The sequence below is a fragment of the Vidua chalybeata genome, chromosome 3 (assembly GCF_026979565.1).
Source record: "Vidua chalybeata isolate OUT-0048 chromosome 3, bVidCha1 merged haplotype, whole genome shotgun sequence".
Classification (NCBI taxonomy): Eukaryota; Metazoa; Chordata; class Aves; order Passeriformes; family Viduidae; genus Vidua; species Vidua chalybeata.
The window spans coordinates 57,931,811-57,945,478 of NC_071532.1; the positions used below are offsets into that span (position 1 = coordinate 57,931,811).

Sequence of the window (13,668 nt, forward strand, 5' to 3'; positions counted from 1 at the left end):
CCAGGCAAAATACCAATATATCCAAGACAGGGTATTTTAGAAGTCATCCTAATGGTTTGTCAAAGCATGAAGTGCTTTTTAATTAAAGTAGTTAATTTCCCATGTTTTCAGTTCAGCTAGACTTATTTCCAAGTCCTGCTTTACTTTTACCAGAACACATTTTGGCACTCATCCATGATCCAGAACAGTCAGGCAGCTTCCAGTTTCATGTCCTCCTCTCATGTCACCTGCTCTTTAGTCAAGTTCACTTTTTTTCTTCACCATACCTCAGCCCATAACTTGTCAGACGAAAGCCATAATATTAAATGCAATATTCCAGTTAGTACCTGAAAGAGGATGAAGTTGTACTTGCTGTTTCTGATTGTCTTTCTCTAAGTATGAAGCATTGTGGACTGTCACAGAGATGTGCTGGAAGGGTCTTTGACCTGGTATGGCATAGCTGGTCTTAACCACACTCAAGCCCATCCCTGACTTACTCATTTAACGAGGCTTAGCATCTTCAGCTTTCAAAACTTATAGCATTAAATGCAGTTTGGCTAGGTTCCTGAGTGCTAAATGACAAAAAACCCTCCTTCTTAATTTATCCTATTAATAATGATTTGATTTTTCTCCAGTAAAGGAGGAAAGGGTCCAGCTTTGATCTGACATCTTCTACAGATTTTGATTCAAAAGAGTCCTTGAGCTGTCTGTAATTGAGCATGGGTAATATTTGTTAAAAGTGCTCATGATGGCAAATATGCAGAATAAATTAACACTTGGTAGAAACATTTCCCAAAAATCATCTATGATGCATCTGATTTTCAGTTGGAATTGGTTTTTTATTTTTTCATTTTTACTAAAGAGCATCACTGAGTGTCCAGCAGATAAAGGAGACTGATTTTTCTTCTCTCTTCTGAACTTTCAAGACCACATCTGGAAAAATGTGCAGTTTTGGGTCCCCAAGTAGAAGAGAGATATTGTCAAACTGGAGTTAGTCCAGGTGAGGGTCACCACGACAGTTAAGGGGGCTGAGCATGTAGTAAAAGAGGCTAAGTGACTTTTCATAGAGATATGCAGAGAAAGGACAAGACACACAGGCAGAAATCCCTGAAGAGTGGGGAGAGTAGACAGTTCTTGTTGACTACTCATTTCTATTCCCAGCATGGTGTTGATGTCAGCAAGGTCACAGCAGGCAGTGAAGCAATCAATAAGGATCACATTATGTTGGCTCTTTCCCCATAAGAACAGCAAAATGTACTTGGGTAATTTCAAATGTACAAGAAGCATCCAAATCAGAATCCCTGTGCAGCAAAAAACTAAAATGGCTTTAAAATAAGTTCTGAGTGTGCAAGAGCTCAGTGCAAAAATAGTTTCCTAGATTTTTCTGATTGAGTGGAAAAATTGTATGAAACCAAATCCCCAGAAAGAAGAAGCAAAAACTAAGAAAGCGAAGATGAATGTTTACATTCTTACCACAAAGTCTTCTTATTTATAACAGTTCAACACGTTGCAACAAAATCAAGACTCATTTCCACAGTAATGTATTAAAACATCTGTTCTCAATGACTGTGTTTATTCTAATCTACCAAAAATAAAATATTAAAAAAACTCCTCTTCTAAATCTTCTCTGAAATTACCCAACAACTGAAGTAAATAAATCCAATTTTCTTTTAGCATGAGCCATTACCAGTTGCTCCAGGCTTCTGCTTGGGTCAATGTTGTACATGCTTGCATAATTATCTATTTATCAGTACTGTAACTAATCGCTGTTCCTTGTAAAATCTAGATATTTAAAGCCAACTTTATTTCATTACACTAATCTCTAAATCAGAATGAGCAGCTGTCTCTTACTTGAATGCAAGGTATGCATCTATTTTAGAACTGCAGAAGTCAGTGCTGCAGTTTTTTAAACAACTGTAGGCTTAATTGCTTGATTTGCTTTTTACCTACAGCAGTCTAAAGGAGAAACTACACTTTTCTTATCCTCTGTTTGCTTTAGAAATGAGGTCAATGCTGATAAAATGGAAATTTATTAAAAATTCAGCCCTGTAACATAAAAGAATGTGTCAAATTCTAGTACCAAAGAGTATTGAAAACATTACCTTAATGAAGAGCTCCTACTGCAGCTCATAATAGACAGAAATTTTTAATACGTTTGAAATTTTTTAGCTTTTTCAATGTTCTGCACATGCCTAATAAATACACCTCATAGCCTCTTCCCTCTTCCCACTGGGACTGCGAGCAGTGCCAGTGATCCAAGAAAAGAGGAGGAAAATGTTAAAACTAGAATATGGAATGACCTCTTTATCACAGATATTCTTACACATACTCATACACTTGTCCAATATGAAGTTTTCATGCTTTGGAGACCTTGCAGCAGCTCCAGCTAGAGGGCAGGGAATTACAGCACCAACTTACAAAGGGAATTATGGCACCACACTACAAATGAAGGTGGTCTTTCATATCTAGGACATTGCTTCCCATCTCTAATTTAATGATGTGAACATCCCCTCCTCCTTGTTAGAACACAGTTCTATGACTTAAGAAGGAAAAAAAGAATTTGTGTAGTCTGAATACAAACCTAATGCCATCTCCCAGAGAAGCTGCAAAGGGTGACTGCATTGTAGGTACCAAATTAAGCTTTGCTGCATCCCAGTAATGGTATGGGAGCTAATATCCTATGGTGATTTGCCTCCCCTAACCCTGGATATATGATAGCAAGGTGCTTTCACATGAAGCTTTTATCCAGGCCTACATTCTCTGCTAGAGTTTTATTTGCCCCAGATTAAATGTACTCATGTATTCATCAAATATACTCAACGTGAGGCCTCACCTCCCAGTCCATCTGAGCTATCCCTGTTTGAGATGAAGTGCCCTAGCGGACACCTATTTATCTCACAAATACTCCATTGTAATGAGTGCATTTTGAAAAATCTTTATAGAAGGCTGGCTCAATGTAAGCTCAGAAGGGAAGTCCCTGGTTTAAGGCAGATGTGGAATGGATGAATTTCTGAGCCCCTTCATACTTTCTTTATGGATTGACTTTTGTTACCTATCCTTACCAGACAGAGCAGCCAGAAGACAGCTTCAACATTACAAGCCTGCTTTTTTTTCTGACTTGTAGTATGTTATTTCTTGTCATGAATAGCAGAAAGAGCAAAGTCTATATCAATTTTCATCTCATTTTCTTTACATTGTCAATAAATAAAACTGTAGCTGGTATTAACTCTTGATCTGATGGGGCTTTATTATGCAAATGAGAAATCCTGTATGTGCAGATGGCACTAGAGGCTTTGATTAGATATTTGAATTAACAGCTAGTGGAGATGCCAGAAGAATGAAGTGCCTTGCTGTGTTTAGTCTCAGGTTTTGTTGGAGTAAGTCTTAAGGACTTGTACGACAGCAAGAGAACACAGCGAGTGCTAAAGGACTGCAGTATGATCTATGATATCTGAAATTATCTCCAAGACACTGCCCCTCACCAATGGAAATTTATTTTTACTGTGACACAGAAGGGCACAGGCATGTCATGCATTCACAAAGTGGGTGTTTCACTCTCAGCAGAGGGCCGCATGATCACTGCAACCCTTCATAGAAATGAGCAGATGGGAGCGGATTTGTTAAACTCAGATGCACAACCTACTTAACAAGAGAATAAGCTCATATGGTTAAACAATCCACAACCAAGAAAAACCCTTACTGTTTCACAGATGTGAAGCCTGTGAATACTTTTTCAAAATGCTCAAACTATTTAAGATTCCATTTTTTTGCCTATTCTATTCAATACCAATGGTATTTGTAAAAATACATGATACATTTAGACAGCGTTTCTAGGAAACAGATACCTAAGGGAGAAACAACATGGGAAACTGTGTGATTTTCTCAAATAAGAATATGAAGGAATAACAAAGCAGCAAGTGAAAGTACACAGGACATAAACAGTTATCAAAACATGTCACTTGTGAGTACACTCCATACTCCTTTTAAAATTCTTTACATATGATTTTTGTCTATCCTCCACCTGTTGAAATTTCACTTGATTTCACATTACCTTTAGGTTCTTCCTAGATTTGCATTCTGAGACTGCTGAATAACATTACATTTTTCATCAAAAATCAAGGGAATATGTATCTCCCCATTGCTCTTCCATACCATATCCATATCCATATCCATATCCATATCCATATCCATATCCATATCCATATCCTACCCCATCTCAAACATACACCCACAAACACATACACTGTTACATTTTAAAAATCAGCCTGAGGAAAACATCTGGTAGGAAAAATTTCAAGTAATTTAGTTAAAATTCCAATATTTTTAGCAAATTTAAGCAGTTTATATTATGTGTGAGTCCTTGCTTATACCATTCTACAGAATATTACCTTTCCTTTGTATAAATTCATTACAATAATACATTAGGTTTTCTACTGTATCTTAAATAAGATGGTGCAGTTGTTAGGAAGATCTATGCAATAAGGTGATTTTGTGACTAAAACATAAATTCCTCCCCTATTCAGGGCCTAATCCAAAAGCCAGTTTGTTAGTCTTTTTAGAAATGGCAGACGCTGAGCACACTGGATGAGTGAAGCTGGTGCCCTTGAAAGAGACTGCTCTAAGAGTGCTGAAGAAAAATTAAAAACTGCCACTAACCCTCCAGGGATGCCCTAGGAATACAAGTAGCAGGCTGCTGTGCTGTGGTGGCTGTGCACAAGAGGGCAGGGCTGGGCAGGCAAAGGGAGCCTCCTCATGTCTCCTGAAAATGCTCTTCATGCAAATTCAACTCCTTCAATACAATTTTCTTTGTGGTGCTAATAGCTAGTTTCTCTATTCTTGGTTACTTAAATTAGTGAATTAGCAAGTGTGGCTTGTACACATTTGAATAAAGCCTGTGTGCTCTTGCCAGCATGGCTGAGGCATAATTAAATGAAAAATAGTATCTTGTTTTAAATTCGTCACAGCAATACTTCAGAATGTACAGGTGGAAACAGCATTGTTCCACTGCCAGTGATACAGACAACAATCTCAGTCTGCAAAAAGCTTTCTTTAATTAGCAAACAAACTGGACAGGTTTCCTAACTAAACAGTAAAAAAGCTTATTTTGGGTGGTTTACATGATAAAAGTTTTCTGAAAGGCACAAATGTAAAATATCAATATCCATGCAAGCTGAATATGAAAATCTTGTTGTTATAAAAACAGCGAATAAAATACAAAAATTTTTTTCACCTGAATGTAGATCTGTACCTGGTTGACTAGTCAAGCCAGGGAGAGAGTCCTGTAATTGGTAGGTTGATGATGATGAAGTGCCATCAGTCGTGCTGTTTGAGGTCATATATGCACCATATGTTGATGCTGAGTAATACTGTGCATACTGATTTTGGCCAAAAGCTGTGTATGACGAATAATCCTGAAACAGCAGATGCAGCAGAGCACTCAGTTAAGCACTGTAATGAATGAATTTTTTCCCGTTAGATATTTCTATGTGTACAGTCATATGACTTCTGCTAGTGTTTTGAAGGCTTGGTTTAGCTTTTTTTTTTTTTTTTTTTTTAATTTCAAGATATTTACTAAAAGACTACAGGAAGCTGCTGAAATATTTAAGTGTTAAAATATATAACTAGGCTTCCAGTAAGATTTTGATCACTTTCCACAGAAAGTAGCATTAAACGACAGTGCGTCTCATTCAGCATAACAGATCTAAATTAAAATAACATGCTATCTCTGGAGTTATGTAAGTCCTTTTGTAACTGGCAAATAAAAATGGTAATATTCATACCTGTTGTGAACTACTGAAGTTTGTAGAATTTGAAACAGAATTGTTTGAATAAATAGTGGACGATGGTGTGAAACTAGAACCTAAAATTAAGAAATACAATTAACTGTGAGAACTTGTTAGTGAATCAAAAGAAAATTCTAATTAGATTATTCCATGTTAAGATGTAGATGAATAAGAACCAAAAAAAAACCACTTTTATTTTCCATTAAAGTATAAAACATTGTAATGAAACTTTAAAAGAAATTAAATACTACTTCCACACATACATAAATGCTACTCTCCACACCATGCAAGGAAGTTATCTCACCAATTTAGAAAGAATTTTCACTTTATTGCATTCTCACCTCTCCTCAAACACTGTTTCTCTCTTTTGCCTTCATTTCTAATACTTTAGTGTTATGTTTGCGAAACAAATGCCTTTTAAAAAGACTATATCCGGGTGTTTTAAATCAATCTGTAATGAAGCATGTCCTTGTTTTCAACATAAATCAGATGATTCATATTGCAGTTTGTAATATGGAGAAGATTAACCATTGTATAAAAGGCTTAAAAATTATCCAAATAAAATAGGTTATCAATGACCAGAGGGTAATCAATGAATTATTAACTGAATAGTAAATGAAAGAATAAATATTAATTAAGGAGAAATTCTAAAAAAGTATATTAATCCAAGGCGAAACAAGTATCAAATCATGTCATACTCAGGAACACAAAAAACAAGGAAAAGAGACTTGTATATATTAGTAAATATAACAAGTGCTTCCAGTCCTGCCACTAAAAAAATTAGTGGATTTCACTTCTCTAAAAAATCCAAAAGAAGGCTCAAGTAGGGACTGCATTCCATGCCGAGATCTGAAGTAACAGATGATCAAAATGAATACACATATGCTTATTAGCACTGGGAAGAAATACTTAGCTTTAAATTTTAGAGGTGGCTACTCACCTGGCATCTGGTAGGAGTAGGGTGTTTGGCCTGGCTGTGGGGTGGAAAACCCTGGGCTGTAACTGAGGCACCCGCTCTGCAGAGGAGATTGGGTCTGCGAGAGCCCACTTTCCGTCTTGATGCCTGGCAACATTACACCCAAATCTGTATAAGAAATTAATTTTCAACTGATTCTTTAAAATATTTTGTTACAGTTGGGAAAACAAAAAGAGAAAGCAAAAAGACTTTCCAGTCGGCATTGCTTTCAGTTGTAGGTAAAGTGAAGTAATAAGTGGGCAAATACCGTAAGTGGGTAAGCTGTAGGGCTGTCCTGTCTGTGAGTAGGCTGTATAGACCGCTGGCTGCTGCATTCCTGAATACTGCGTTTGTCCGGCATAGGCAGACATTGTTTGAGCTGCTGGTGTAGAAAGAATGTGCGGATAGGGCCTAAATATCAGGAAAAATAGCATTACTGTGGCAACAAATACTTTGTATGTTGATTCAAGCAATAAAGTAAAGAAAAAGGTTTAAAGATGTCCAAAGGCAGTTCATTATTCTGCCAACTGCTCCTCTTCTGGGATTTATTCCATCCCCCACTGAAATAAGCTGAAAGACACTCTGTCCCACATTCCCCAAGGCATAGTAAATATTTTATGCTATCCCATCACTACAATTTAATTCTTAAGCTACTGTGTCCACTTTTGGGTGGGCTGTGCCACTGCTGCATGTCTTTATATGGGTTTAACATCTTTCAGCTGAGATCAGAACTCTTCAATTAGAAAAGCCCCCACACATTTTTAATCCAGTGGAGGGAAACTTGGACTAGAAGAGTAAAGGAAACACAGAGGTGAATGTTGAAGCTAGTACATTATGTCATCTGTGTAGGTTCTGCTTCAACAGACATGTAGCCTGTAGCTTCAATGGGAGATGGATCCTTCCCATTGAGAGCAACATAAAAAATACTGACAGCAATACTTTTGTAACCAGATGGGCTTTAAATGTTCGGAAAATATGGGCTAGGAAAATAGAATGGAAATAAAAATGCCCTTTTATTTATTAACACTGAGGTTTTATAGAGAGATTGAATAAAATCAAGTTTAAATTTTTTGCCCTCCAGAGTTGAAAAAATATACAGAGAAACATTTTTCTTGGATTGTTTTGTAAGTCAAATAAGACTTTATGGACCAGGAGTTGAATAAACACACTCTGCAGAATTACGCTAACTGAAACCTGGCCATTAAAAGCCATGACTAAATTTCAGATTCCAGTTTTTAAATTTTCTTTTCTTTCTAATTAATTCAGTACAGTTAGCAGCATTTATATCAGAAAAGGATTACTCATTAATTTAGATGCCAAAAAATTGTAACAGTAGATTGAAAATTCTATTAAACCTTGTAATGTATTTGGCTAAAAGTACCTAATATAGTTTGCCAAAACCTGTTCAAAGTGGAATGATGGCTCTTACTTCAGGCATCTACTTTCTGCATTAATAAATTTTGGCTACCACCATAAGATTACAAGTTTATTAAAAAAAAACTTGAAAGAATCTTGAATCTTTAGATTCAATGTTTTCTCTGTACCAAAGTCACACTGATAGCTGTATCAAATAAATGGAAACAAACAGATGGCATACTGGAATCAAGAACCCTTGTGCACAACACTGATCACAGGACAAGCAAACTAATATACTACCAACTGCAGCAGTTTCATACAACATCTTTGGTGTTTCTTCTTAAAGTTCCCACTCCTGGATTTATGTGATTGCCCAAGAGTCAGTTTCCCCTCACCAAAAAAAAAAAGCACATAGAAATTTTCTATTTCTAAAACATCCGTTGGCTTAAAAATAATAAGATTAAAAGCTAATCCAATTTATTTGATTTTTAAATCTTATGATATTGGAGAGGAAAAAGGAAAGGGTGGCTCATGATTGTGGAATGTTTGGAAGTGTTTGGCAATGCTGGCCTTGGAAGGGTCAGGGACAGGGCTACCCCCTAATATGCAACTTGTGCATGCAATTGTGATTTCTATATATAAACTGACTTCTCCAAAATATATCTATATAGATTCCTTGTACATGCTGTTAATATGCTGATGTCTGAGAATGCAATAGTCTGATTATTTTACTTCTGTTATGTGCTGATATTCAAGGGTGTTTCCTGTGCAGCAATACTGCACAAAGCAGGATCTTACTCTGTAGACAAACGAGGAAAAAAAAGTTGGAGAGGGAGCCAGTACCAGAGCCAGTACCGTGGCTTAAGAATTTTCCTTTTTCTCTGTTTCTCCTGCTGAACACTTGTTTGCAACAAACCACAAAACTGCCCACAGCCAAGGTCTATGAAAGACTAGAAGAGGTGCAGACACTAACTTGGAGGGATATATCTGTGGAGAGTACTGGTGCGCTGATCTGGGACTGTAGCCACTACTTGTTATTACTGCAAAACAGAAAAAAGAGTACAGCAGTTAGAAACACCATGAGACCCACACAGCCACACAGTGTGAACTAAAGCAGCAACATTAACAGAGAAGCCCATTGAAATGGACAGCTTTTCAAGGAAGCAGATGTCACCAGAATCACAACATCGTAAAAAAAGAATTTTAAAACTTCCACATTTTTCACTGTTGTGCAGAACTCTTTAGTTAGCATGGGTGTGCCATGCTTTCTCAACTTGACTAACACATTTATTTCTGAGTATATTGCAGAGGCATGCATTTCATACATCACCTGTGATCCACACACACTGTTGATCTTTCAAATTTGCAAGTTGTAATAAAAGGAGTAGTTAAAGAGAATCTTGTGATTTAACATATTTCATGGGATTGAAGTAACATACACATACCTTTATAGTCTCACATTAACTAGAAGTTAAATTTTAATACTGGATAGAAAAAGCATGTTTTATATGGTTGTGACTAATTTTAGTTAGCTTGGTGATGGAAGATACTGGATTGAGCACGAGAAAGCAACTACCATTCCGTATAAACAGGACAATTAGAATATGACCCCTAACAACAGCATTTTTATTTTAAAGTATGCATAAACAGTCCTGTTCAGTAGCCATCGAAATTGTGTGTATCTATACTATTCACAGCTGCATTCTCCAAGAAAGCTAACAGAACAATAGTCATAACCCATTAAAATTTCATCCAGAAGCAGTGCTCACACTGGATTCATTCCAAGTGTTTGGAAGTTTCCCTTTCCTTTAGCCATCTGTCTTGACTAAGACAGATGTATTCCAAATATATGTACTCTAAAGTGTTGAACCAATCCCTTCAGAGCAAATCCATACTGGGCAAACATACAGAGTGTCTTTATTAGGCCATCTGCTGTTCATTCACTTTTCAAAAGATTAAAGTAGTACACAATGAAGCACTGGAATTTCTTTAGTCTAATCAATCATAGTTGTACTTCAAAGTGTACCCTCTTCCTGAGTTATTCATAATGGTAGTAGAAATGAACATTCAGAATTTTATAAGTGACAAATAGGTTTAGGTTCCGAACTATTTTATGAAACATGATACATTTCTACATCCAGCCCTAATTAATGTCTCTCAGATCTATTGCTTTGAACACACACAGAACTTCATATTTTTAAAGATAGTTTAAATGTATTTAGAATGTGTAGGACTTAAAAGGAAAATACTTTAGAAGAAAAACAATTAACTTCTTAAAATGTGCAGTCAAGTATGTCTTGAAAGTAAAGAATTGTATAATAACTTTTAAAAGAAGTGCCATTAGATTTCATAAAAGAGTTGCTGTCTGAAAAGATATTGAGGGTTTGCCTGTGATGGAAATCTGCTAAATTTCGTTTTGTGTGGATACTGTTTTTGAGGGTTTTTTTCAGAATGCCTTTCCATGGTTTAGAGCAATCTGCTACATGTGCAGGCAGCTATTCCCAGAGTCAGACAAACCTATTGCTGTTTCTATCAATGTAACTGGTTCATAGAGCTCTAAAGAATGCTCTTGGTTATTTAAGGGTTGATGAGTAATTAATCTTCCCTGTTGTAGCTCTGTGACCTTTCTAAAGACAAGCAATAGCAGCAGAGTGACCTTGGTGGTTCTCAGGGCAAGGAACTTTTGTGATCCATTATTGGCTTATCGGATCATTTTAGCCATACTGCTAAGCCACACTTTTTGTCTGATCATTTGCTGGATGAGAGCTCAATCAATTAATCAATTTGGTTAAAGCACATTTACCATGCCACTCCACCTTATGTAAACTACAAAAAAATTAATTACTATTCATTTAAATCACTTGAGCTATCAAAACCTAATACTTTTCAGCAAAAACTGTCCTGCCTGCCTTTTTTTTTCTTTCTGCATATTCCTTATTTTTAAAATTTAGATCAGAAAATAAAATACTTTTGGAATGTGTCTGGTTTTAAATTTCCTTGGTTTTATCCCCCTTTTTCCCTGATGATACTACCAGTTGTAAGGAAGAGAAAGAGGCAAGGCTAAAAAATCCATTCTTTTCATTGTTTCTCTGTAGCTTGTCCCTGCAATTTGTCCACTACATTTTGGACTGTGAGATGTTTGAAAAACATTACAGGGTGTAAGGCCTATCATAAGAGAACATTATGACTGAGTGGAGCCTGTGGACCACATCTGTATCTCAAAGATGAAACTGCTTAGTCTAAGGATTATGAAATTTTAGATACCTTCTAACATCTCTTCTCTGAGGTCTGCTGGCAGTGGAGGAGATGGTAGAAGCAGGTTCCTGTGGGTTTTGTGGCACTTTATATAGGCATTATATAAACAGGGATAAATGCTCTTTTGTGTTGCTTATGTTAAAAAAAAAAATTGTTTGTTCTCTGAAAAACTCAAATATTCCTAAGACTTCACAACTTGAAATTACCAGAGGAATGCCCTTCAGGGCAGGTATAAGACCCTTGATCCCTCCAGTCCCCATTAACGTTGTTTCACAGAGGGGACAAGCTGACAGCCAGCTCTTACCAGTTACTCTCTTAGTTCAAATGGCCAAGGTGGTTGTGCAGGATTTAAATAACCATTAACTGTTTTAATAGCATGTTGGGTTCAGTATATTAATATGGGCTGGAGTTTTTATATATTTTCATTACACATCTGGAAAATTCTGTGCAAAAAGGTCAGGTTAAAAGGACCTAATTTAAGTAACATCACAATGTTTATGTACAAGGAAACCAAATGTAGGTTAAATAGCAGTAATATTTCCTAACTTCACCTTCATAATCTTCAGAAATTGTTTTCTATATCTATAAACTGTATTCTATGTATGTGTGCAATAAATACTAAGTAAAAACTATGAGAACATCAAATATCTCTCCACTCCACTAAAATGATAAAACAGTCCTCAAATTAATCCACTACTGTAAGCAATATATACACAGTATTACAGCAGCTGCTGTACTGTGCATGAAATTCACAGTGCATGGAAATCTCAGTTAAGGGCCGTGCACCTCTCCCAGTCCTGTGAATGCCCACCCCAGTAGGAGTGTGCTGCAGAATCACAGAGCTGCAAACTGAGGACACTAATTACCAACTGCTCCTCTTTGAAGAAGAAGGAGGAGGAAAGGGGGGGCACAACGTGACTCCTCACCTGGCTAACCCATGCCCAGAGGCACAGATTCTCCCAAGGACATCTCTCCAGCACAGGGGAACCAGGGCCCTGAGCATGAGCTGCAACACATGGGCTACAGCCAGTCCCAGAAGAACTGCCACTCTAAATTCAAGACATCTATGTGCTTTATCTTGTCAATCAACAGTTCACAGAATCAGTTTTCTGTGAAGTCTAATCTGTCTCTCCTGTCCTATACCTGACACAATCTGTTTGACCATCACTTAGAGCTGGTCATTAGGGACAGAGATGCCTACTTTACACCCCCCATGGCTTGTTGAGCCTTCTGCTAAGTTCCAGGACAGGTCCCGTGTTTTGACTGCCTTTGACATCAACTTTGATGGGTAGAGTGTTTGAAGGAGAGGATTTCTGGCAGATTCTCAAATGCATCTCAGTACCAGGAGTTCTCTTTTCACCCATGTATTATTTCATAAAATACAGAGAAGTGCTGGCATCGTAACTTTGCCATAGCTGGGAGTAACACATATATGTCCCTCATTTTAAGGAAAAAACAAACTGTTCGGTGTTGGGCTTTGCTATGCATTTTTTCAGTCACAGGTGGCTCATTTGAAACAACAACTGTCCACTAGTCAGCATTTACTGGTTTTGGCAACCTACTAAATTTCCCAACTAACCAATTAGGCTAAAAACTCAAAGAAGTCCTGGTTTTGCTGAGTTTTTACCACTCTTTAGTACTTCTCTCATAAGATTAGAGGGGAAAAAATGTCTGATTTTGGAATACAAGTAAAAGGCAAGCAAAAGTAACATATTCAATCTTTATGAAAGGCTGAGTGCATTATCAGGGCAGCTCTGTGTCTTGCTCTGATGATGAAGACTGCACATCACCCAGACAGGCAGACTATTGATTTCCCACTGAGAATGACTGTACTCATTTAATGCTTGAGTTTGCACACTAAATTGAGAATCAGGTTTGTATTTCTTTTGAGTACGCAGGTGGCTAACAGGCAAAAAAGGATTATGCAAAGCTCAAATTCCTCCTTTTTTTAAATCTTTATTTTTTGAGGCACCAACTTTCCAAACATCCAAAGTGAGGAGATCTCAAGACTTCTTTTGAAGTCAGTGGAAGCTGATGGTTGAGTGGTACCTGGGGAAATCAAGCTGTTGCTTAGTTATCTAAACCTGAGCTGAAGGCTGCAATTCTTGGCACTCCAATGTTGCCTTAGCCATAGAATGAAACTCAGCTGCCTTAAATACATGGCAGAAGCTGATAAAACTTCACCAAGAGTGAAAAAATCATATAGAGTTGGATATTATATGATTTGTCATTATTACTAACAAAATTTTAGCATTGACTGAAAACAGAGTGAAAAAGAAAAGCTAAATTTTTGCCCAGACTATTTAAATTTTATGGAACTTCCTAGCCTTTAAGCTGAGG

General features: G+C 37.0%; 1 protein-coding gene across 1 annotated transcript in view; it reads right to left on the reverse strand.

Annotated features, from left to right (window-relative positions):
- EYA4 (EYA transcriptional coactivator and phosphatase 4) overlaps positions 1-13,668 on the reverse strand; it is a 38,148-nt gene that overhangs the window by 23,378 nt on the left and 1,102 nt on the right. The window contains exons 2-6 of the mRNA XM_053938009.1: positions 9,047-9,113; positions 6,986-7,128; positions 6,703-6,825; positions 5,760-5,839; positions 5,219-5,390 (exon numbers count right to left, since the gene is read on the reverse strand). Coding sequence (XP_053793984.1) covers positions 5,219-5,390; positions 5,760-5,839; positions 6,703-6,825; positions 6,986-7,128; positions 9,047-9,113 — 585 coding nt within the window. The remainder of the gene's footprint in view (positions 1-5,218; positions 5,391-5,759; positions 5,840-6,702; positions 6,826-6,985; positions 7,129-9,046; positions 9,114-13,668) is intronic.